Raw genomic sequence first — 26,981 nt, forward strand, 5'->3', positions numbered from 1 at the left:
TTTGACCCTTTACAATAATATCCCCAGTTTCAGGAACTACAGTGAATAGACTTTGCTTTTTTATATTTCCATGTTCAGCTATAGAATAAATAACGTCACTGTTGGTGCCCTCATCCAAATCAGTAGCAGTCAAAGAGATGATTTTTGTACCAACAGAAACATTTTCTCTCACCTTGATCTTGTACAAAGGTTTGCTGAATACAGGCCAGTTGTCATTTATATCCAGTACATTCACTATTAGACTTAATGTGCCTGTCTTTGCAGGCTTTCCTCCATCAACAGCTGTCAGTACAAGAAGAATCACCGATTGCTTTTCACGATCTAAAGGTTTTTGGAGCACTAATTCAGCAGACACACCTTGCTCTTCGGTTTGTACGTCAATAGAAAAGTGTTCATTCTTGGTCAGTTTGTAGTCTTTCAGTGCATTAATGCCAATGTCGTTATCTTCAGCTACAGGAAGATGAAATCTAGCTCCCGGAACAACATCCTCGGTAATGTTTATCGTTATAACGCTCTCCACAAAATATGGAGCATTATCGTTAACATCCAGAACATTAATTTCAATTCGATAAAGACTGTGAGGATTTTGAACTACAGCCTCCAAATTAAGAGCACATTGCTGATTAGCGAAGCACAATTCCTCCCGGTCAATTCTTTCATTCACAAACAACGCTCCCGTTTTCAAATTCACATCAAAATATTTTCTGTTCGATCCGGATACAAGCTGCAACATACGAGATTCCAGCTCCTGAACACTGATCTTGAGATCTTTTGCTATATTTCCGACAACAGTTCCCTTGTTTACTTCCTCCGAGACCGAGTAGATCATCTTGCCGAGTGAAGGTTGCCAAAAATAAAAATGAAGAGCTGTTATGACGCAAAAATATCGTAAGCTTGCCATAGTTGTTTCCTCAGAGTGTCAAAGATTAAACGTATGTGTTGGTCTCGTTGCTGCCAGCCTGTTCGTCTCGGGAGCAAGTATAATACCTTGTCATTTACTCATGGCTAGAGAATATAGGCGGTTGTTCTTCCACTGTAGGGGAGGAGCCTCATTTCAATAAGAGAAGCTCTTCCAATTCATGGTCTACAACGACATCGCGCGGTGTAACTGCATGCTGACTGGAGAAATTTTATTTGTAGTGCTATTTTCCACGCTTTAAATATACAATGTTTAAAATGAATGAATGGCAAAAATGTTTATATATATATATATATATATATATATATATATATATATATATATATATATATATAATAAATTAAACCAATAAATATAAATACATATATTAATATATCTGAAGCACTTGATAAAATAACTACATTCTGATCATAGTAGGAAGCAAATTAAATAAAATATATGTACAACTAACCAGGATTACCAAAATATACGGGTGTAAAGCGAGGATGAAATGTTCGTTGTCCATGGTGCTGAAGTCTCCCTCTCAAAAAAAAAGAATCGAAGTACCAAGTTTATAAATGATAAATATGAACTTCGTAAGAACTTGATTAGAAGATGTATGATTTATTATTATTTTGTCATTATTATTATTATTATTATTATTATTATTATTATTATTATTATTATTATAAATCGCATTTTATTGCATTTTAATTAGCAACTGTATTTATCCCTGACTTTTTGCTGTCATTGAAAAATAGCAACGAGGAAACTGTAAGTAGTGATAGAAATTAGCTTACAAACACCAACACAACTTCAGTGACAATACGAGTACAATAAATAATTCAAACTACACAAATTTCGGCTTCACTCCTTACAATTTTTACACAACTATTTACAGAGTCTTCTTACCTTCTCGCTGGTAGGAAGAGTTTGGGTGCGCGTAAAAGTGTCGTCTCCATTAATGCTGATCAACTCCGCGTCTGCAGGTGGAAACGGCGAGGGGAAAACGACTACATCACTCTTTATTGTGTCTGAACTAAAACACACGTCATACTGTTGAGTAGATTTGGAGAAGGACCAGCTTCCGTCTGGATGGGTGCTGATCACTGGAGCGCTGTACCTGCTGAAACTGCCGTCTGTCCTGTAGCATTTAACTGCTATCAAACCCACGAGACTCAGTAAAAAGATGACTGACACTGAGACAATAGCGATGAGCAGATACAGATTCAGATCGGAAAAACTCTCCTCTTTAACAGGAACTTCTCTGAATGATGTCTTTATGTCATCCAGACTCTCAACAACCACAACATCCATGGACATAGTCGCTGAGAGTGACGGCTCTCCATTATCAGACACTGTAATAATAAGTGGGTGAGTTTTTAAGTCATTGTCACTCATTCGTCTCTTAGTCCTTATTTCTCCAGTGCTGCTTCCAATGCGGAAGAGATTCGTTCCTTTGGGTTCACTCATATGATAAGACAGAAGTGCGTTATATCCAGAGTCAGCATCAACAGCTCTGATCTTGGCTACAAAGTATCCCGCTTCAGCAGAGTAGGGAATGTTCTCAGTGTTAACTGATCCAGGGTCAGAATAAGGCGCTAAAATAACCGGACTGTTGTCATTCTCATCCAGAATAAACACATTTACAGTCACATTACTGCTCAGAGGAGGAACACCAGAGTCTGTGGCCATCACTTCAAACTGAAATCTTTTAGTTTCTTCGTGATTAAATGATTGTAAACTGAATATTTCTCCGCTCAGAGAGTTTATATTTATCAGTGTTGTTATAGGAACACTGGAGCTGGAACTGTCTGACAGTGAATATGAAAGTTCTGCGTTCTCACCAGAGTCTGAATCATCAGCTGTCACTTTTGTCACGAGACCTCCAGCTTGACCATTCTCACTTAGAAAAGCGTTAATAACGGCTGCTGGGAAATGTGGGGCATTGTCATTAACATCAGAGATATGTACAGTTAGAACAGTGCTGCTGGAAAGAGGCGGAGTTCCTTCATCTGCAGCTGTAATTGTGATGTTATACAGAGAAACACTCTCTCTGTCCAGAGGTCCGTCTACCACTAGAGAATAATGATTGTTATATGACGTCTCCAGTTTGAAAGGAAACGAGCCTTTCAGCGCACAGTGTACAATGCCATTTTTACCTCCATCTTTATCAGACACTGTGACTAAAGCGACAGCAGTTCCTGATTTTGTGTCTTCTTTCACAGTTTTCTGAAGTACAGTCACTGTTATCTCTGGTGCATTGTCATTTTCATCCATAACTTCTATTAAAACTTTACATTGGGTGCTCTTTGGTGGACTGCCTTTATCTCTTGCTTGAACTCGTAACTCAATAGCAGGATTTTCCTCGTAATCAATTTGTCCTTTTACAACAATATCTCCTGTCTCTGGGATAATGGAAAACAGATCTTTCTTTTTTCCATGACCAACAAACGAGTACACAATTTCACGGTTTATTCCTTCATCCAAATCAGTGGCAAAGACAGAGATGACTTTAGTACCAGCAGCAACATTTTCCTTCAGTTTGACTTTGTAAAGAGGTTGGCTGAACACTGGGTTATTATCATTAACATCCATAACGTTTATGATAATATTTAAAGTCCCAGATTTAGGTGGTTTTCCACCATCTACCCCGGTGAGTATTAACTTAATCGTCGCTTGCTTCTCTCGATCTAAAGCCTTGTTCAGCACTAACTCTGCAGACACACTCTGGTCTTCACTCTGTGTATCTAGACTGAAATGTTCATTCGGACTCAGTTTGTACTCTTTCAGTGAATTACTGCCAACATCAGAGTCTTCGGCCACAGGGAGAGGAAATCTCTCTCCAGGGCTTGCGATTTCTGTAATATTCAATGCAAATACTTTAACAGGAAAATGTGGCGCATTGTCGTTTATATCCGAGATCTTAATCTCCACCCTGTAAAGATGATGAGGATTTTCAGCGATGGCCTCTATATTCAAAGAGCATTTCTGATTCGACATACATATCTCCTCACGGTCAATCCTTTCATTGACAAACAACACGCCAGTTTTCAGATTTACGTCAAAATATTTCTTATTTGATCCAGTCACAATCTCAAACATGCGAGATTCCAGGTCGTGGACATTTATGTTCAGGTCTTTCGCTATATTGCCAACAACTGTTCCCTTATTTACCTCTTCCGGTACGGAATAGACGATCTGAGCAAACGCAGAATCCAGCAAAGAAAGAAACAATATAAATCCACACTCGAGATATCCCATGAATGCCATTGCTTGCTGACAGTAAAAAAAAAACAACAACTCGAGAGAATCTATTCCTTCTTTGCATGTAGGAAGCACGAGGCGAAACAGAAACCACCATCAGTTTCAACGACAGATACACTAACACCAAGATTCTGAGCGAGAGGCTGCAGAGTACAAACCATGCGCATTAAACTGACGGTCTGCAGTGACACCATGTGCCGAAACTATCCTATAACATCAATGTTTTATATCCAAATTCAAACAAGAAACAACAGCAATACTCAAAGAATTCCAACACTGAAAAAATAAAGCAAGACGCAGCAGTAGTAGGGTACAGCGGGGCTAAAGGCACACCTTAAGAAAATGGGCTTTTCACTACTCCTTTAACATATTAAATACAGAAAAATATATACGTTTGTACTGAACATTTATGAAGCAACAGACTTTGTGTGAAAATAAATCTTAAAAGTGGTTTATTTATTTAAAAATCTTAAAAATGTATGTGATGACGAGGGGGGCCTTTTACCCCACACATGCGATAGGCTCACCCGCACGGGGCAAAAAGCACACAGTAGGCTATTGATACAAATACTTTCACTAAAATAACAAGTGTGTAATAATTTCTAAGTTAATACTTTTTCAAAACAATCCCTTTAGCAGAGTTCGAACTATTTTATGTTTATTTTGATGAATAAAATAATACATATTTGATCAATAAATATGATGTCATTAAAATATGTTAATATAGAAATATATATTAAAAATATATATTCTAAAAATCATTTTAAAAAAGTAAAGATTTTGAAAGTACTGAGGGAGATTCCATAATTTAATTTAAATGTAGGCAATAATAATACATTATATTTTATTATATGATTAATATAATATTTTTTAAATATGATGGTTTCATTATAAATATAGTGATTATCTCTAAGGTGGACACCCAACTTAATATATGATACAGTCTGAATCTAACCATGTCATGTTAACAAATAAAACAGTCAGCCAGCTATTTATTATGATATTAAATATGGTGCCTTTTGCCCCAAATACCATGCTTTTACATATTCTTCCATTATTGAAAAAAAACAGTTGCTTTAAGTAGCTTGAACAAAACTGACAAACATTAACAAGACCTTTGTTTCAAAATATATTCAATATTTTTAGCGATTCTTATTCTCTACTAAATCTAAAAAAATTGTTAAAAACATCAAATATTAGATCAAATGAGCGCAGAATCAGCTTTGCTGCTGCCTGCGATCACTTCAAAGATCAGACACATTTCCACGTGCATCTGGAAAAGGGGATATTTTGGAAAGTGCTGAGGCAAGTTTTTGTGCCATCTAGTGGTTCAGAGGAAAATCAAATCAAAGGAGCCTTTACCCCGTGGAGCCTTTAGCCCTGTTGTACCATATTGCTAGGCTAGCAGCATCAACACTTGAAAAATCAAATAAGACTGCAAACAATTAAACGAGCGCTTATGACAAAATGCATACTCTGAGTCTATGAAATGCAGCTGTCCATGGAACAGGTCATGTTGCTCTGACCAAACCATACTAATGATCCAGTAAGGGAAATGTACGATTAAAGCTATTAATATCATGAAGAAAAACAGACTTAAACACTGTATTGGCAAAACATTCAAGGTCAGAATGAATTATTAGTATTAATATTGAGATTGATGTTCTATTTTAATGTCAGTGTTTTAATTTGACATTAAAACATTAGGTTCTTTGCATTTTAATGTCAAATTGCATATCACCTGCAGGCACTCCATTTTATAGAACTATCTAACTAACGTAGGCCTGTTTTTGTAATTTGTAAAACATATCGATAAATGTCTATTTATGTTAAATACACCGTGAATGTTTTAATGCTCAAAACAAGTTGAAACATCTTTGAAAAATCAATCGGCAATGGCCAGATTAATCATAGTACACTGCTCCAAAAAAATTAAAGGAACACTTTTTAATCAAAGAATAGTATCAAGTCAGTTAAACTCCTGGGATACTGATCTGGTCAGTAAGGTATAGCGGAGGGGGTTGTTAATCAGTTTCAGCTGCTTTGGTCTTAATGCAATAACAACAGGTGCACTAGATGGATAACAATGAGACGACCCCCAAAACAGAAATGGTTTTACAGGTGGAGGCCACTGACATTTTTTCCATCTTATCTTTTTTTGACTGTTTTTCACCAGTTTTGCATTTGGATGGGGTCTGTGTCACTACTGGTAGCATGAGGCGATACCTGGACCCTATAGAGGTTGCACAGGCAGTCCAACTCCTCCAGGATGGCACATCAATACGTGCCATTGCTAGAAGGTTTGCTGTGTCTCCTAGCATAGTCTCAAGAAAATGGAAGAGATTCCAGAAGACATCGAGTTACTGGAAAGGGCCGTAGAAGGTCCTTAGCCCTTCAGCAGGACCGGTATCTGCTCCTTTGTGCAAGGAGGAACAGGATGAGCATTGCCAGAGCCCTACAAAATAACCTCCAGCAGGCCAATATCTCTGACCAAACAATCAGAAACAGACTTTGTGAGGGTGGCCTGAGGACCCGACGTCCTCTAGTGGGTCCTGTGCTCACTGCCCGACACCGTGGAGCTTGCCATTGAACATCAGAATTGGCAGGTCTGCCACTGGTGCCGTCTGCTTTTCACTTCCATCAAACAATGTGGTATCCTTTCATTCATAACACATTACCCAGTCCATATTAGTATAGATATCCAGCATGATATTTCCCCCCACTGAGATCTGTTGTGTTTTCAAAGTGTTCCTTTATTTTATTTTTTGAGCAGTGTATATTAAACAAAAAATAATTCAGGTATTGTTAACAATCTTACCTTTCCATTTGTAGGAAGAGTTTGGGTGCGCGTAAAAGTGTCGTCTCCATTAATGCTGATCAACTCCGCGTCTGCAGGTGGAAACGGCGAGGGGAAAACGACTACATCACTCTTTATTGTGTCTGAACTAAAACACACGTCATACTGTTGAGTAGATTTGGAGAAGGACCAGCTTCCGTCTGGATGGGTGCTGATCACTGGAGCGCTGTACCTGCTGAAACTGCCGTCTGTCCTGTAGCATTTAACTGCTATCAAACCCACGAGACTCAGTAAAAAGATGACTGACACTGAGACAATAGCGATGAGCAGATACAGATTCAGATCGGAAAAACTCTCCTCTTTGACAGGAACTTCTCTGTATGATGTCTTTATGTCATCCAGACTCTCAACAACCACAACATCCATGGACATAGTCGCTGAGAGTGACGGCTCTCCATTATCAGACACTGTAATAATAAGTGGGTGAGTTTTTAAGTCATTGTCACTCATTCGTCTCTTAGTCCTTATTTCTCCAGTGCTGCTTCCAATGCGGAAGAGATTCGTTCCTTTGGGTTCACTCATATGATAAGACAGAAGTGCGTTATATCCAGAGTCAGCATCAACAGCTCTGATCTTGGCTACAAAGTATCCCGCTTCAGCAGAGTAGGGAATGTTCTCAGTGTTAACTGATCCAGGGTCAGAATAAGGCGCTAAAATAACCGGACTGTTGTCGTTCTCATCCAGAATAAACACATTTACTGTCACATTACTGCTCAGAGGAGGAACACCAGAGTCTGTGGCCATCACTTCAAACTGAAATCTTTTAGTTTCTTCGTGATTAAATGATTGTAAACTGAATATTTCTCCACTCAGAGAGTTTATATTTATCAGTGTTGTTATAGGAACACTGGAGCTGGAACTGTCTGACAGTGAATATGAAAGTTCTGCGTTCTCACCAGAGTCTGAATCATCAGCTGTCACTTTTGTTACGAGACCTCCAGCTTGACCATTCTCACTTAGAAAAGCGTTAATAACGGCTGCTGGGAAATGTGGGGCATTGTCATTAACATCAGAGATATGTACAGTTAGAACAGTGCTGCTGGAAAGAGGCGGAGTTCCTTCATCTGCAGCTGTAATTGTGATGTTATACAGAGAAACACTCTCTCTGTCCAGAGGTCCGTCTACCACTAGAGAATAATGATTGTTATATGACGTCTCCAGTTTGAAAGGAAACGAGCCTTTCAGCGCACAGTGTACAATGCCATTTTTACCTCCATCTTTATCAGACACTGTGACTAAAGCGACAGCAGTTCCTGATTTTGTGTCTTCTTTCACAGTTTTCTGAAGTACAGTCACTGTTATCTCTGGTGCATTGTCATTTTCATCCATAACTTCTATTAAAACTTTACATTGGGTGCTCCTTGGTGGACTGCCTTTATCTTTCGCTTGAACTCGTAACTCAATAGCAGGATTTTCCTCGTAATCAATTTGCCCTTTTACAACAATATCTCCTGTTTCTGGGATAATAGAAAACAGATCTTTCTTTTTTCCATGACCAACAAACGAGTACACAATTTCACGGTTTATTCCTTCATCCAAATCAGACGCAAAGACAGAGATGACTTTAGTACCAGCAGCAATATTTTCCTTCATTTTGACTTTGTAAAGAGGTTGGCTGAACACTGGGTTATTATCATTAACATCCATAACGTTTATGATAATATTTAAAGTCCCAGATTTAGGTGGTTTTCCTCCATCTACCCCGGTGAGTATTAACTTAATCGTCTTTTGCTTCTCTCGATCTAAAGCCTTGTTCAGCACTAACTCTGCAGACACACTCTGGTCTTCACTCTGTGTATCTAGACTGAAATGTTCATTCTGACTCAGTTTGTACTCTTTCAGTGAATTACTGCCAACATCAGAGTCCTCGGCCACAGGGAGAGGAAATAGCTCTCCAGGGCTTGCGTTTTCTGTAATATTCAATGCAAATACTTTAACAGGAAAATGTGGCGCATTGTCGTTTATATCTGAGATCTTAATCTCCACCCTGTAAAGATGATGAGGATTTTCAGCGATGGCCTCTATATTCAAAGAACATTTCTGATTCGACATACATATCTCCTCACGGTCAATCCTTTCGTTAACAAACAACACGCCAGTTTTCAGATTTACCTCAAAATATTTCTTATTTGATCCAGTCACAATCTCAAACATGCGAGATTCCAGGTCGTGGACATTTATGTTCAGGTCTTTCGCTATATTGCCAACAACTGTTCCCTTATTTACCTCTTCCGGTACGGAATAGACGATCTGAGCAAACGCAGAATCCAGCAAAGAAAGAAACAATATAAATCCACACTCGAGATATCCCATAAATGCCATGGTGCTGATTCTGGTACGAGAATAGTATTTCTTCTTTGCATTCAGGAAACACGAGACGAAACAGAAACCATCATCATGTCTCAACGACAGATACACTAACACACCAACATTCAGCGAGAGAGAGAGAGAGAGAGAGAGAGAGAGAGAGAGAGGGGCTTCAGAATAATAACTGATCCTTTAACTGACGGTCTGCAGTGACACCGTGTGCTGAAATTATGCCATAGCAGGAACAGTGTAGCCTACAGTTCAAAAAACAAAGTACTTAGAGGCAACAACAACCATTTTCAAAGTAATCCAACCATAAAAACACCGCAAAATATTTGACAGTGTCAAATTACATGTTAAATCAGGGCTATTTAAATCTTGCCCTGGAGGGCAAATGCGCTGAAGAGTTTAGCTCCAACGCTTATCAAAGACACCTGAACATGCTAATCAATGTCTTCAGGATCATTAGAAAATCACAGGTGGGTGTGTTTGACCAGGGTTGGAGCTAAACTCTGCAGCGCATTGGCCCCCCCAGGGCAAGATTTGAATAGCCCTGTATTAGATTATTATGATTGTGTTGATGCTGCTAAAAAGACTTCAAACATCTAAAAACACACCCTCGATACAAAAGCAAACTATATAATATATAATTCTCCACGAGGCAGATTATGACAACCCTGATATGCATAAAAAATAATGATCCTCTTGGGCAGCAGCACAAAGATAGTGAAGAGGAAAAATCAGTTAGCCTACTACATCATGGGGAAAATACTTTTGGAATGCTGTTTTGACCAATCTACATTTAGGACCGAACTTATTATTATTATTATTATTATTATTATTATTATTATTATTATTATTATTTCGATTCTTATGTGCATTTTGATTAAACATTTCCTGTCAGGCCTACATCTGATTCATTGTTATATTTCCATTATATTTCGCTTTTGGTTTGTAAACTATGTTGATAATTATACATTTCAAATGCATAGGCCTACTATTTTGATGCTTGAAAATGGCAAAAAAAAAAAAAAAAAAAAAAAAGGGCAAGATGAGCCTAATCATAGTATGTTACTAAACTGCATTAAAAAATACAAGGAATTCATAATGTAGCGGGGGAAAAAAGAAAAAGAAAAAGAAAAAAACCTTCGTCAATTAAAACCAAGTTGTGAAATCCAAAGCAACATTTATGACAGCCATAAGAAATAATTGCGAAAAGCTGTGACCAATAATTCAGCCTTAAATATATTATTTAACACTAATTTTCAAAGATCTTACCTTCCCGGTTGTAGGAAGAGTTTGGGTGCGCGTAAAAGTGTCTTCTCCACTATTAATGCTGATCAACTCCGCGTCTGCAGGTGGAAACGGCGAGGGGAAAACGACTACATCACTCTTTATTGTGTCTGAACTAAAACACACGTCATACTGTTGAGTAGATTTGGAGAAGGACCAGCTTCCGTCTGGATGGGTGCTGATCACTGGAGCGCTGTACCTGCTGAAACTGCCGTCTGTCCTGTAGCATTTAACTGCTATCAAACCCACGAGACTCAGTAAAAAGATGACTGACACTGAGACAATAGCGATGAGCAGATACAGATTCAGATCGGAAAAACTCTCCTCTTTGACAGGAACTTCTCTGAATGATGTCTTTATGTCATCCAGACTCTCAACAACCACAACATCCATGGACATAGTCGCTGAGAGTGACGGCTCTCCATTATCAGACACTGTAATAATAAGTGGGTGAGTTTTTAAGTCATTGTCACTCATTCGTCTCTTAGTCCTTATTTCTCCAGTGCTGCTTCCAATGCGGAAGAGATTCGTTCCTTTGGGTTCACTCATATGATAAGACAGAAGTGCGTTATATCCAGAGTCAGCATCAACAGCTCTGATCTTGGCTACAAAGTATCCCGCTTCAGCAGAGTAGGGAATGTTCTCAGTGTTAACTGATCCAGGGTCAGAATAAGGCGCTAAAATAACCGGACTGTTGTCGTTCTCATCCAGAATAAACACATTTACAGTCACATTACTGCTCAGAGGAGGAACACCAGAGTCTGTGGCCATCACTTCAAACTGAAATCTTTTAGTTTCCTCGTGATTAAATGATTGTAAACTGAATATTTCTCCGCTCAGAGAGTTTATATTTATCAGTGTTGTTATAGGAACACTGGAGCTGGAACTGTCTGACAGTGAATATGAAAGTTCTGCGTTCTCACCAGTGTCTGAATCATCAGCTGTCACTTTTGTCACGAGACCTCCAGCTTGACCATTCTCACTTAGAAAAGCGTTAATAACGGCTGCTGGGAAATGTGGGGCATTGTCATTAACATCAGAGATATGTACAGTTAGAACAGTGCTGCTGGAAAGAGGCGGAGTTCCTTCATCTGCAGCTGTAATTGTGATGTTATACAGAGAAACACTCTCTCTGTCCAGAGGTCCGTCTACCACTAGAGAATAATGATTGTTATATGACGTCTCCAGTTTGAAAGGAAACGAGCCTCTCAGCGCACAGTGTACAATGCCATTTTTACCTCCATCTTTATCAGACACTGTGACTAAAGCGACAGCAGTTCCTGATTTTGTGTCTTCTTTCACAGTTTTCTGAAGTACAGTCACTGTTATATCTGGTGCATTGTCATTTTCATCCATAACTTCTATTAAAACTTTACATTGGGTGCTCTTTGGTGGACTGCCTTTATCTCTAGCTTGAACTCGTAACTCAATAGCAGGATTTTCCTCGTAATCAATTTGTCCTTTTACAACAATATCTCCTGTCTCTGGGATAATTTTAAACAGGTCTTCCTTCTTTCCATGACCAACAAATGAGTACATGATTTCACGATTTATTCCTTCATCCAAATCAGACGCAAAAAGAGATACAACTTTAGTACCAGCAGCAACATTTTCCTTCATTTTGACTTTGTAAAGAGGTTGGCTGAACACTGGGTTATTATCATTAGCATCCATAACATTTATGATAATATTTAAAGTCCCAGATTTAGGTGGTTTTCCTCCATCTACCCCGGTGAGTATTAACTTAATCGTCGCTTGCTTCTCTCGATCTAAAGCCTTGTTCAGCACTAACTCTGCAGACACACTCTGGTCTTCACTCTGTGTATCTAGACTGAAATGTTCATTAGGACTCAGTTTGTACTCTTTCAGTGAATTACTGCCAACATCAGAGTCCTCGGCCACAGGGAGAGGAAATCTCTCTCCAGGGCTTGCGATTTCACTAATATTCACAGTAAATACTTTGACAGAAAAATGTGGCGCATTGTCGTTTATATCCGAGATCTTAATCTCCACCCTGTAAAGATGATGAGGATTTTCAGCGATGGCCTCTATATTCAAAGAGCATTTCTGATTCGACATACATATCTCCTCACGGTCAATCCTTTCGTTAACAAACAACACGCCAGTTTTCAGATTTACCTCAAAATATTTCTTATTTGATCCAGTCACAATCTCAAACATGCGAGATTCCAGGTCGTGGACATTTATGTTCAGGTCTTTCGCTATATTGCCAACAACTGTTCCCTTATTTACCTCTTCCGGTACGGAATAGACGATCTGAGCAAACGCAGAATCCAGCAAAGAAAGAAACAATATAAATCCACACTCGAGATATCCCATAAATGCCATGATGCTGATTCTGGTACGAGAATAGAATTTCTTCTTTGCATTCAGGAAACACAAGACGAAACAGAAACCATCATCATGTCTCAACGACAGATACACTAACACACCAACATTCAGAGAGAGAGAGAGAGAGAGAGAGAGAGAGAGAGAGAGGGGCTTCAGAATAATAACTGATCCTTTAACTGACGGTCTGCAGTGACACCATGTGCTGAAATTATGCCATAACATGATTATTATATTTCAAAATCCATTGAAGTCATGACGCATTTGAGAATAAATCACACGACTAAATAAAAACCAGTTACCAAACAGTAAAAAAAACAACTCCACGATACATCATACTAATCTTAATTTGCCAAAAATAAATAAATAAATAAATAAATAAATAAATAAATAAATAAATAAATAAATAAATAAATAAATAGAGAAGTGAGTGTGAAAAATCCTCCAATATGTAACATTTTCACGCTAAAATGAATAGTAATGTTCTGCTGTCCATGGTACTGATCGATAGAGTCCCGCACCATAGTTCAATGCGATATTAAACCAGTCGGTCACAAATACAAAAACTCACAAGTACATACATAGTTCAAAATGTCAATTAATTTATAGTCAAATGAGTATTAATGCTGTCAGTATACTGTTGATGTAATTAGTAAACTTCATAAACTGCTCATGAACTCCTAAGATCAGGTGACTTGAGTCTCACGTCTTTGAAAGGTAACTCTGCTGTTGTTTAATTATCTAGAGCAAGATTCATTATCCGGTGTAACATTACAAACGATTTTAGAAACAAATAAGATTTACAAGTTTAAACTATACTGTAATATAATACTGTTCTGAAGTATATATTGCAGATTGGTTAATGAACGCAGCGGATTCGATTCTCATCACTTTTCATTGGCCCTAAATAAGTATTTTTGGTATTTGCATGAATAAAGTAATAACAGAGTGGACCAAGTAACAGTAATAACCAGGATGGACTTGTGATATAAAAAAATATGTATGTATGAATGGATGGATGGATGGATGGATGGATGGATGGATGGATGGATGGATGATTTCTTAACTCTCACACAACAGTTGCAATATTACTTTAGTTTGAACTGGATTTTGATAAGAAACAATATGTAAAACATTTCAAAAGAACTTTAAATACAGGACTTCTTCAGTTAACTTTTACAATCACTACGTACACTCTCAGTGTCCACTCTGTTAGGTCTTCTTATTGAACAGGGTGGACACTAAGAGAGTGCATGAGGTTGACCACAGCAAATCTGAAAAATTACATTTGTCATAATAGACAGTTAAGTCTCAGTAGGATCTCACTCACTTTCCCAAGCTGTTTTCTCACCAAAGAAGATATGACAGCTTTATGATATGATGGCATTTATCTACTCCAACTTTCATTTGAAAGGAAAGTAGGCAATAAAAAACAAAACATAACTATACAATGCCTTGAGGGACATCCTAAAATATGTATTATAATTCTTACAATAGTGAACACCGTCAACAACAAAAATAAAGTTCAAAATTATACCTTTTAAGGTACAAGTGGCCGTCACTGGGGTGACTCTTAAGGGTACATTTTTGAACCTCTAAGTCAGGGGTAGGCACGTTCAGTCCTAGAGATTTGATGTCCTCTAGAGTTTAGCTCCAACACTATTTAGCCACCACAGTATAAAACTCGTGGATCCCAGCATGCATTAACATTAAAAACATTATTCTTATTTTTCTCATTCTTATTAACATTATTCATCAAACATTAATCTTTATGATACATTTTGTTTATGGCTTCTTTAGTTTTGAACAATTTTGATTGCACTGTAACCAAAAACCACAAACTCACTTAAAAACCCAAGTCAAACTGCCCAACTAAAGGAAACACTGATCACCATAATGGAGACCAAACTTTTTCAATAAAACATCAAAATCTAAACCTCTGTTCATTTTAATAAGAGCTTCTATAGATGTCTTTCAGGGTTGGAGTCAAACTCTGGACAGCAACTCACTAGGACTGAACTGAGGAACACAATGGTATAACCTCAATGATATTACTCTAAGGACCAATTGTGTACCTTAAAAGTTACAGTTTTGTGTTTTGTTCCCCAAGGAACAAAATTGTACCTCTACTGTACCCTTTTTTCTGAGAGTGTAATAATAAAAAAATATACATATATATGTATGTATTTATCATGAAAATGGGTACGCAAGCCTGATGACAGGAAAAATAGTGACTACATGGTTGTACAAACTGCTTTAAATTCCTCAAAAAATAAAAAAAAAGAATCAACTTTATATTTAGAGCTCAAATGGTGTTATTTATGATTAAGACAGCTATAATTAAGATCATGTTCTTTACTGGAGACACAAAAGGCACTGAATACCAGAAATGACCCACGGACAAGTAAAGAGCAGTGTGTCTGAAACGTTCCACACGGATTGCAGTGAATTCACATTTACAAATAAGTGAGCAGTAGCTTACCTTTCCATTTGTAGGAAGAGTTTGGGTTCGAGTAAAAGTGTCTTCTCCACTATTAATGCTGATCAACTCCGCGTCTGCAGGTGGAAACGGCGAGGGGAAAACGACTACATCACTCTTTATTGTGTCTGAACTAAAACACACGTCATACTGTTGAGTAGATTTGGAGAAGGACCAGCTTCCGTCTGGATGGGTGCTGATCACTGGAGCGCTGTACCTGCTGAAACTGCCGTCTGTCCTGTAGCATTTAACTGCTATCAAACCCACGAGACTCAGTAAAAAGATGACTGACACTGAGACAATAGCGATGAGCAGATACAGATTCAGATCGGAAAAACTCTCCTCTTTGACAGGAACTTCTCTGAATGATGTCTTTATGTCATCCAGACTCTCAACAACCACAACATCCATGGACATAGTCGCTGAGAGTGACGGCTCTCCATTATCAGACACTGTAATAATAAGTGGGTGAGTTTTTAAGTCATTGTCACTCATTCGTCTCTTAGTCCTTATTTCTCCAGTGCTGCTTCCAATGCGGAAGAGATTCGTTCCTTTGGGTTCACTCATATGATAAGACAGAAGTGCGTTATATCCAGAGTCAGCATCAACAGCTCTGATCTTGGCTACAAAGTATCCCGCTTCAGCAGAGTAGGGAATGTTCTCAGTGTTAACTGATCCAGGGTCAGAATAAGGCGGTAAAATAACCGGACTGTTGTCGTTCTCATCCAGAATAAACACATTTACAGTCACATTACTGCTCAGAGGAGGAACACCAGAGTCTGTGGCCATCACTTCAAACTGAAATCTTTTAGTTTCTTCGTGATTAAATGATTGTAAACTGAATATTTCTCCGCTCAGAGAGTTTATATTTATCAGTGTTGTTATAGGAACACTGGAGCTGGAACTGTCTGACAGTGAATATGAAAGTTCTGCGTTCTCACCAGTGTCTGAATCATCAGCTGTCACTTTTGTCACGAGACCTCCAGCTTGACCATTCTCACTTAGAAAAGCGTTAATAACGGCTGCTGGGAAATGTGGGGCATTGTCATTAACATCAGAGATATGTACAGTTAGAACAGTGCTGCTGGAAAGAGGCGGAGTTCCTTCATCTGCAGCTGTAATTGTGATGTTATACAGAGAAACACTCTCTCTGTCCAGAGGTCCGTCTACCACTAGAGAATAATGATTGTTATATGACGTCTCCAGTTTGAAAGGAAACGAGCCTTTCAGCGCACAGTGTACAATGCCATTTTTACCTCCATCTTTATCAGACACTGTGACTAAAGCGACAGCAGTTCCTGATTTTGTGTCTTCTTTCACACTTTCCAACAGAGGAGTCGTAACTATCTTTGGCACATTGTCATTTTCATCCATAACTTCTATTAAAACTTTGCAGTGTGTACTTTTTGGAGGGCTGCCTTTATCTCTCGCCTGAACACGCATTTCAAATGCAGGCCGTTCTTCGTAATCAATTTGACCTTGAACAACAATTTCCCCAGAGTCAGAATTAATACTAAACATGTTAAGTTCATCGGTATTTCCATGTCCAAGAAATGAATATTGGATTTCTCTATTAATGCCCTCATCCAAATCACTGGCAGAAACAGAGATGATTTTGGTTCCAGTTGGTGTGTTTTCTTTTACTTTAACTTTGTACAAAGGTTTGCTGAAAATAGGCTTATTATCATTTACATCCATGACGTCAACAACAATACTTAATGTTCCAGATTTGGGAGGTTTTCCTCCGTCAATAGCGGTTAGTATTAAGGGAATAACGGCTTGTTTCTCTCGGTCTAAAGCTTTCTGTAGAACTAACTCAGCAAACATACTCTGTTGCCCGCTATGAACATCTAAAGAAAAATATTCATTTGAACTGAGTTTATAATCTTTCAGAGAATTACTGCCGACGTCTGAATCTTTTGCGATCGGAAGAGGAAATCGTTCCCCCTCGTTCGCAATCTCTGTAACATTGATAGAATATTTTTTTTCAGGAAAAAACGGAGCATTGTCGTTCACATCCACAATTATAATTTCGAGCCGATGAAGTCTGTGAGGATTCTGAGAAAGAGCCTCTAAATTCAATGTACATTTCTGAATAGTGCCACACAACTCCTCTCGATCAATCCTGTCTTTGACAAACAGCGAGCCCGTTTTCACATTCACATCAAAATACTTTGCATTTGATCCAGGCATAATCTGAAACATGCGTGATTCTAGTTCCTGAGCACTGATCTTGAGCTCTTTTGCAATATTCCCGATCACGGTTCCTTTATTTACCTCCTCGGAGACGGAATAGACAATCTGACCAGGCGAAGATTTCCACAAAGAAAGAAATAAAACGATCCAGAAGCCATAATATTCTGTGACGTCCATGATTGTGCAAGGAAATGTCCTGCGATTTATTCAATGGCAAAGCGATTAAAACAACTAAACATTCCTCTCTCGATACAATCCGACACCCCGACGCAGAAGATACTACAAGGCTTGGTTATTTGCACCCTTTCAACGCACATCCTGCTGCTGTAAAGGAGGAGCTCAGATGACTCTCAAAGTCATGGTCTGCAGTGCCACCACGTGTTGTAACCGAGACAGTACATACACTTTTCTCCAAAACAGAGTGAATTACGCACAACTCTCATAGATTCAATTCTAAACCTTTATCTACGCAATCATTTATCAATCAATCTACGCAACAACAAAAAAAAAAAAAAAAAAAAAAAAAAAGTTTGGCTGTATATTCCAGCAAATACAAATATTGAGAAGTAATATATAACCCCAGTGTCGCTGTCCATGGTACTGAAGTTATTTTGCTCTTTAAATACAAAACAGGCTGCAGTTAAACCATAAATCAAACAAATTCACAAACAGCGGTATTGAATGGAAAGGTAATTAGTCAAAAATACAAAATATACTGTTTTGACAGAGTCACGAGATAAGAAACTAATTTGCAAAACTATATAAAATGTATCATCTTAACAAGTGAGAAACTCAAATAGTATTTCGATTTTTTTCAAAGCAGTTTTTTATTTTCAGTGTTATAGTCATCTAGGACGCGCTTATGAAATAAAAATACATTTAAATGTTTTATTATCGTAGACATCTAAGTTGGAAATTAAACTGTTATGAGGGTTTAGAAAATAAAAACATTCAACTTAATCGTTTTTAAAAACGAAAGCAATGAACTGAAATACACAACCAAGTTATGTCTTACCTTCCCAGTAGTAGGAAGAGTTTGGGTTCGAGTAAAAGTGTCTTCTCCACTATTAATGCTGATCAACTCCGCGTCTGCAGGTGGAAACGGCGAGGGGAAAACAACTACATCACTCTTTATTGTGTCTGAACTAAAACACACGTCATACTGTTGAGTAGATTTGGAGAAGGACCAGCTTCCGTCTGGATGGGTGCTGATCACTGGAGCGCTGTACCTGCTGAAACTGCCGTCTGTCCTGTAGCATTTAACTGCTATCAAACCCACGAGACTCAGTAAAAAGATGACTGACACTGAGACAATAGCGATGAGAAGATACAGATTCAGATCGGAAAAACTCTCCTCTTTGACAGGAACTTCTCTGAATGATGTCTTTATGTCATCCAGACTCTCAACAACCACAACATCCATGGACATAGTCGCTGAGAGTGACGGCTCTCCATTATCAGACACTGTAATAATAAGTGGGTGAGTTTTTAAGTCATTGTCACTCATTCGTCTCTTAGTCCTTATTTCTCCAGTGCTGCTTCCAATGCGGAAGAGATTCGTTCCTTTGGGTTCACTCATATGATAAGACAGAAGTGCGTTATATCCAGAGTCAGCATCAACAGCTCTGATCTTGGCTACAAAGTATCCCGCTTCAGCAGAGTAGGGAATGTTCTCAGTGTTAACTGATCCAGGGTCAGAATAAGGCGCTAAAATAACCGGACTGTTGTCATTCTCATCCAGAATAAACACATTTACTATCAAGATGCTGCTGAGGGATGGAAGACCCGAATCTGTCGCCTGAATTTCAAACTGAAATGATTTAAGATCTTCATAGTTAAATGATTGTTTGCTGTATAAGTCTCCAGTCTCACTGTTTATGTCAATCATAGAGATCAATGGAATCGCAGTTTTGTCCCTGCTAATTAAAGTATACGAAATATGAGCATTATTGTTGATATCTGTATCCTGCGCGGTCACTGTCGCTATAAGGGCACCAGCCGGGCTGTTTTCCTTCAGATACACGTTCATCACGCCTTCTGGGAAGAGTGGCGCATTGTCATTCACATCAGATATATGAACTGCGATAACACTGGTGCTAGAGAGTGAAGGGGTCCCTTCATCTGAAGCTATTATTGTGATGTTAAAATGGGCTATTTCTTCTCTGTCCAGTGCTCCATCTACAGCTAAAGAGTAGTAGTTTTTATAAGTAGACTCGATCTTAAACGGCACCTGACCTACAATACTGCAGTGCACTATTCCATTTTTACCTCCGTCTTTATCAGAGATTGTAATCAGAGCCACAGCTGTTCCGACTTTTGAATCCTCTTTAATAGTACTGGCCAAAGAGGTCACCATCAGCTCGGGTGGATTGTCATTCACATCAACCACTTCAACTAACACCTTACACTGTGAACTCTTAGGAGGTTGGCCTTTATCTTTGGCCTCCACCCTCAACTCAACAGCAGAATGTTCTTCATAATCAATATGACCTTTAACTGTTATAAGTCCGCTATGGGGATCGATTGAAAACAGATCTGACGCTTTGCTACTGCCCTGCTTGACAATAGAAAATGTTATATCACTATTTATTCCCTCATCTAAATCAGAAGCGGAAAGGGAGATGATTTGGGACCCTATAGCAATGTTTTCGTTCACTTTCACTTTGTAAAGAGGTTTGCTAAAAACTGGAGGGTTGTCGTTAAAATCCAAAACATTGACGATTATCTCTAATGTTCCAGACATTGCAGGTTTCCCTCCATCAACAGCAGTCAGTGTGAGATGAATGACAGGCTGTTTTTCCCGATCTAAAGCTTTAATCAGCGCCAGTTCGACAGTAACACTCTGTTCCACGTTCTGCACATCCAGAGAAAAGTGCTCGTTGGGACTAAGCTTGTAGGTTTTAACCGCATTGTTGCCTGAATCCGGATCTTCAGCCAAAAGAAGAGAAAATTTCTCTCCAAGAGAGGAGACTTCTGTTATGTTCAGTGTCTGACTGCTAATCGGAAACGATGGAGCGTTGTCGTTGACGTCAATTATATGTATCTCTATTCTATACAGGCTCAATGGATTATGAGCCATCGCTTCTAAAAGCATCGTGCATTTCTCATCAGTAGAGCAGAGCGATTCTCGATCAATTCGACTATTCACAAACAGAGTCCCAGTCTTTAAGTTCACCCCAAAATACCTTTTGTTGGTTCCGTACACAATCTGAAACATACGAGGTTCCAGTTCCAGCACATTGATGTGAAGATCTTTTGCTATATTGCCGACAACGGTTCCCACATTCACTTCCTCTGAGACGGAATAGGCAATCTGACCGGAGGATAATGTCCAACAGGAAGACAGCAGAACCGCAGTCCATATAGATGCAACATATTGATTCATCTCCGCTCAAGACTAGCAATTTAAAATCTAAATGAAACAAATAAATATTGAGTAAAACAAATAAAACCAGCTGGATTGTGGTTCACTACACAGCCGCAGACGACACCGCTGATATGAGATGGTTTGAGAAGGCTGCTGGGGAAGGAGGGGACATACAAATACGCGAGTAATTATGGCCCCTCAAAATTTTTACGGTTAACAGCGACTCCAGGTGGTTTCTAATGGAAACGCACTCCACCGGAGAGCTTCAAATAAAAAGGATATGCTGTGTAGTGTGTGATTTTAATTTTTAAAATGCACTTTCACGACAAAATAGAACAGAGAGAAAAAGAAGGGGTTGTGTGATGAGATTATCTTAAATATCAGATGAAATCTCTCACATTCCACAATGAATAGGATACCAGTGAAGCCGTTTTGCACAAATGGCAAGGCAGGGCTTCAACTTAGTAGGTTCGTGTTTTTAAATCATTAACACAACATGACAAAAATGGCAGTTGTATAAGGATGCTACACACACACAGTAACCACAACTGTCGCTGTCCAGTTTTGAAATTCAGCTTTGGAAATTTGACAGCCTACTCGGAAAAGATAATACACGAAATAATAACAATAATAATAATAATAATAATAATAATAATAATAATAATAATAATAATAATAATAATAATAACTCCACCATCCTCATAATTGTGAAAAGTTTTTTTGCCATTTTTGTTTTGTGAATAAATCCTAAATGTAGATTGAGGATGACCAACAATTACAGAAAGGGTTTATTTACTGAAATAGAACAATGTTTAAATGCACCTCAGATGCGCCTTTATCGATGGAAAGTGCGAATAATAATAAAACAATAATCCATCTTTGTTAGCAAAGTTTTAGCAGCACATCATAATATTCCAATATAGCTAAATGCAACGTGGTTGGTCAGAATTCCAGAAACTTTAAGTGATTTCGATTGTTGAAATATATTCAAAGGTAGCAAAAAGTAAACAATCAGTTTTGCCACAAATTATTAAAGAGACACAATTATGTCTATTTTTTTCTTTCACATGGAAGAACGAGTATGAGTGGGCAAATTTTTTTCAACTACAATTTAATCAACAGTAACATGAAATACAATGAGTTATGGACACATAATGAAAATTCACGAGAAAAAAAAAGAGAGCTAAGCAATTTCTTGCAAAATGTGTTTCAAGTAAATAAAAATGAGGAGAAATCACCAGTGTCTTACCTTATCGGTGGTAGGAAGAGTTTGGGTGCGTGTAAAAGTGTCTTCTCCACTATTAATGCTGATCAACTCCGCGTCTGCAGGTGGAAACGGCGAGGGGAAAACGACTACATCACTCTTTATTGTGTCTGAACTAAAACACACGTCATACTGTTGAGTAGATTTGGAGAAGGACCAGCTTCCGTCTGGATGGGTGCTGATCACTGGAGCGCTGTACCTGCTGAAACTGCCGTCTGTCCTGTAGCATTTAACTGCTATCAAACCCACGAGACTCAGTAAAAAGATGACTGACACTGAGACAATAGCGATGAGCAGATACAGATTCAGATCGGAAAAACTCTCCTCTTTGACAGGAACTTCTCTGAATGATGTCTTTATGTCATCCAGACTCTCAACAACCACAACATCCATGGACATAGTCGCTGAGAGTGACGGCTCTCCATTATCAGACACTGTAATAATAAGTGGGTGAGTTTTTAAGTCATTGTCACTCATTCGTCTCTTAGTCCTTATTTCTCCAGTGCTGCTTCCAATGCGGAAGAGATTCGTTCCTTTGGGTTCACTCATATGATAAGACAGAAGTGCGTTATATCCAGAGTCAGCATCAACAGCTCTGATCTTGGCTACAAAGTATCCCGCTTCAGCAGAGTAGGGAATGTTCTCAGTGTTAACTGATCCAGGGTCAGAATAAGGCGCTAAAATAACCGGACTGTTGTCATTCTCATCCAGAATAAACACATTTACAGTCACATTACTGCTCAGAGAAGGAACACCAGAGTCTGTGGCCATCACTTCAAACTGAAATCTTTTAGTTTCTTCGTGATTAAATGATTGTAAACTGAATATTTCTCCACTCAGAGAGTTTATATTTATCAGTGTTGTTATAGGAACACTGGAGCTGGAACTGTCTGACAGTGAATATGAAAGTTCTGCGTTCTCACCAGAGTCTGAATCATCAGCTGTCACTTTTGTCACGAGACCTCCAGCTTGACCATTCTCACTTAGAAAAGCGTTAATAACGGCTGCTGGGAAATGTGGGGCATTGTCATTAACATCAGAGATATGTACAGTTAGAACAGTGCTGCTGGAAAGAGGCGGAGTTCCTTCATCTGCAGCTGTAATTGTGATGTTATACAGAGAAACACTCTCTCTGTCCAGAGGTCCGTCTACCACTAGAGAATAATGATTGTTATATGACGTCTCCAGTTTGAAAGGAAACGAGCCTTTCAGCGCACAGTGTACAATGCCATTTTTACCTCCATCTTTATCAGACACTGTGACTAAAGCGACAGCAGTTCCTGATTTTGCGTCTTCTTTCACACTTTCCAACAGAGGAGTCGTAACTATCTTTGGCACATTGTCATTTTCATCCATAACTTCTATTAAAACTTTGCAGTGTGCACTTTTTGGAGGGCTGCCTTTATCTCTCGCCTGAACACGCATTTCAAATGCAGGCCGTTCTTCGTAATCAATTTGACCTTGAACAACAATTTCCCCAGAGTCAGAATTAATACTAAACATGTTAAGTTCATCGGTATTTCCATGTCCAAGAAATGAATATTGGATTTCTCTATTAATGCCCTCATCCAAATCACTGGCAGAAACAGAAATGATTTTGGTTCCAGTTGGTGTGTTTTCTTTTACTTTAACTTTGTACAAAGGTTTGCTGAAAATAGGCTTATTATCATTTACATCCATGACGTCAACAACAATACTTAATGTTCCAGATTTGGGAGGTTTTCCTCCGTCAATAGCGGTTAGTATTAAGTGAATAACGGCTTGTTTCTCTCGGTCTAAAGCTTTCTGTAGAACTAACTCAGCAAACATACTCTGTTGCCCGCTATGAACATCTAAAGAAAAATATTCATTTGAACTGAGTTTATAATCTTTCAGAGAATTACTGCCGACGTCTGAATCTTTTGCGATCGGAAGAGGAAATCGTTCCCCCTCGTTCGCAATCTCTGTAACATTGATAGAATATTTTTTTTCAGGAAAAAACGGAGCATTGTCGTTCACATCCACAATTATAATTTCGAGCCGATGAAGTCTGTGAGGATTCTGAGAAAGAGCCTCTAAATTCAATGTACATTTCTGAATAGTGCCACACAACTCCTCTCGATCAATCCTGTCTTTGACAAACAGCGAGCCCGTTTTCACATTCACATCAAAATACTTTGCATTTGATCCAGGCATAATCTGAAACATGCGTGATTCTAGTTCCTGAGCACTGATCTTGAGCTCTTTTGCAATATTCCCGATCACGGTTCCTTTATTTACCTCCTCGGAGACGGAATAGACAATCTGACCAGGCGAAGATTTCCACAAAGAAAGAAATAAAACGATCCAGAAGCCATAATATTCTGTGACGTCCATGATTGTGCAAGGAAATGTCCTGCGATTTATTCAATGGCAAAGCGATTAAAACAACTAAACATTCCTCTCTCGATACAATCCGACACCCCGACGCAGAAGATACTACAAGGCTTGGTTATTTGCACCCTTTCAACGCACATCCTGCTGCTGTAAAGGAGGAGCTCAGATGACTCTCAAAGTCATGGTCTGCAGTGCCACCACGTGTTGTAACAGTGATAAAACAAATAAAATGTCACTCCATTAAATAAAAAGAGAACTAAACTCATCACCATCTTCATAAAGTGAACCTTCATATCTACACAATCATTACAAACAGAACAATTATTGTATTTTGTGTATTAAAATAAATACGCGTGCGAAGAAATATATAACGCAAATGCCGCTGTCCGTGGTACTGAAGTGACTGCGCTTTAAATACAAAATAATCTACAGTTTGGCAATAATGTAAGCTAATAAACAGTTATATATAAGGGATACACTCCCTGACCGCGATGGTCGCTGTCCAGTTCTGAAATTCAGCTTTAGGAAATTTGATTCTCGGAAAAGATCACGCACTAAATAATAATAATAATAATAATAATAATAATAATAATAATAATAATAATAATAATAATAATAATAATAATAATAATAATAATAATAATCACCATCATCATCCTTGTGAATAGTTTTTGCATATGTTTTGTGAATAAGTCCGAAATGTAGACTGCATACTAAATAGAAAATTAAAAGAATATAAAACTCACATTAAAAAAAATACAAATTTTCAACATTTTTCAGAAAGGAACTATTTGCTGAAATAGAAAAAAAACTGAAGTGACTTTGCTCTTTAAATACAAAATAAGCTACAGTTTAGCAATGATGCAAGCTAATAAACAAACAAACAGCAAGATGGTATAAATAACTGTTCCAACATATAAAAAAGAAGGCTAAGGTCCCAAAAACTCGGTCTATATGTAGAAAGGCAGTAAGCAAATCAAACGATGTAACCCAAAGCTGTACATGAATATATAAACAAAAATATGCCAGAGTCAAGAGATGCTGAAATAACTTAAACTAAAATGAATCATCTTATCTACAAGTGAATTTTATTTCATTTTATTTCATGATATTTTATTTTATAAACATAAAAACATACATAACTCCACTTAAACGTTGCTAGATATGACCATTTTGCACCACTAGATGACACTCAAGTTTCCTAGTTGTAGTTGATAGTGAAGAGGAGGGAAGAGTAGAGAGAATGCTAAGCATATGTGTTGAAGTTGCCTCTCAATATTTATTAAAGTTTCCCAAAGGAATTGATATTTTTGTGTGTCTTGTCTACATAAGGCAAAACACTATAAAACCGGAAAGACTCAATAAAATATGCCTGACACTGAGAACACAGGGATGAGCAGATACAGATTCAGATCCAAAAAAATCTTTTAGACCTCCAACCCAGGTACCAGATCTCATCAGAAGACATGCATTTTGTCTCGTACCCTAAACTATTCAGTTCAGTTTGATACCCAAAACCAGTTAACAAAACTGTTTTTTTTCTAATAGAAAAACAGTCTTCTAACAGCCTGAGATATTGACAGATGAAGTCAGATAAGACATATTATTAATAATAATAATAATAATAATAATAATAATAATAATAATAATAATAATAATAATAATAATAATAATAATAATAAAACTTTCATGATCATCACCAAAACATTTTTCAAAAGCTTGGGCTGAGCCAAACCCCTGGAAAAAAACACACCATAATCCCCTCTCCACCAAACTTTACACTCAGCACAATGCAGTCAGGCAAGTACCGTTCTCCTGGCAACAGCCAAACCCAGACTCATCCATTGGGTGCCAAGGTGCTGGATTGTATACACCTGTGGCCATGATTAGGGATTGAAACACCTGAATTCAGTTTCTGTATATTTTAAATTCCACAATTATATATTACAAATGTTCAAAATATATAAACATATAAATAAATTTTAAATTATATAAATATTTTGGATTTGAGATATTTATTTTCCTGATATTTTGTCAAAATATTTCATCTTTCATACTACTATTCTTCCAGGATATTTTATCACTGTATGTATTTCTAAAACAATCTATTCATCCCTACTTTAAAACTTTAAAAGGTACGCTGATAAATTCACATAATGTGATTATTAGCCAGCTTACATTTGCTTCTTTATCTAAAATGAATTGTGGCATTAGTACGTTTTGTATTGTGCACATGAAATTTGTGAAATATATCTTTGTCAGCTTTTCTAAAACATTTCAAATATTTTTGACCAGAAAAAAAGAAGTACTAGAATTGATTATCATTACTGATCACAGTAGAAAAATCTA

At 37.9% G+C, this 26,981-nt stretch overlaps 1 protein-coding gene across 7 annotated transcripts in view; it reads right to left on the minus strand.

Moving 5' to 3' along the window:
* LOC137062088 (protocadherin alpha-C2-like) overlaps positions 1 to 24,729 on the minus strand; it is a 70,482-nt gene extending 45,753 nt beyond the window's left edge. Inside the window, exon 1 of one of the 7 annotated variants that reach the window (XM_067432891.1) lies at positions 22,263 to 24,729. In XM_067432891.1, the coding sequence (XP_067288992.1) occupies positions 22,263 to 24,632 (2,370 nt within the window). In that variant the 5' untranslated portion in view covers positions 24,633 to 24,729. Of the gene's footprint in view, positions 984 to 1,810; positions 4,260 to 6,983; positions 9,491 to 10,607; positions 13,051 to 15,453; positions 17,933 to 18,661; positions 21,145 to 22,262 lie in introns of those variants that run through there. The other 6 variants (XM_067432892.1, XM_067432890.1, XM_067432894.1 and 3 more) reach the window with 6 other exon arrangements.
* Positions 24,730 to 26,981: the final 2,252 nt, after the last annotated feature.

Source organism: Pseudorasbora parva, chromosome 23 (assembly GCF_024679245.1).
Source record: "Pseudorasbora parva isolate DD20220531a chromosome 23, ASM2467924v1, whole genome shotgun sequence".
NCBI classification, from domain to species: domain Eukaryota; kingdom Metazoa; phylum Chordata; class Actinopteri; order Cypriniformes; family Gobionidae; genus Pseudorasbora; species Pseudorasbora parva.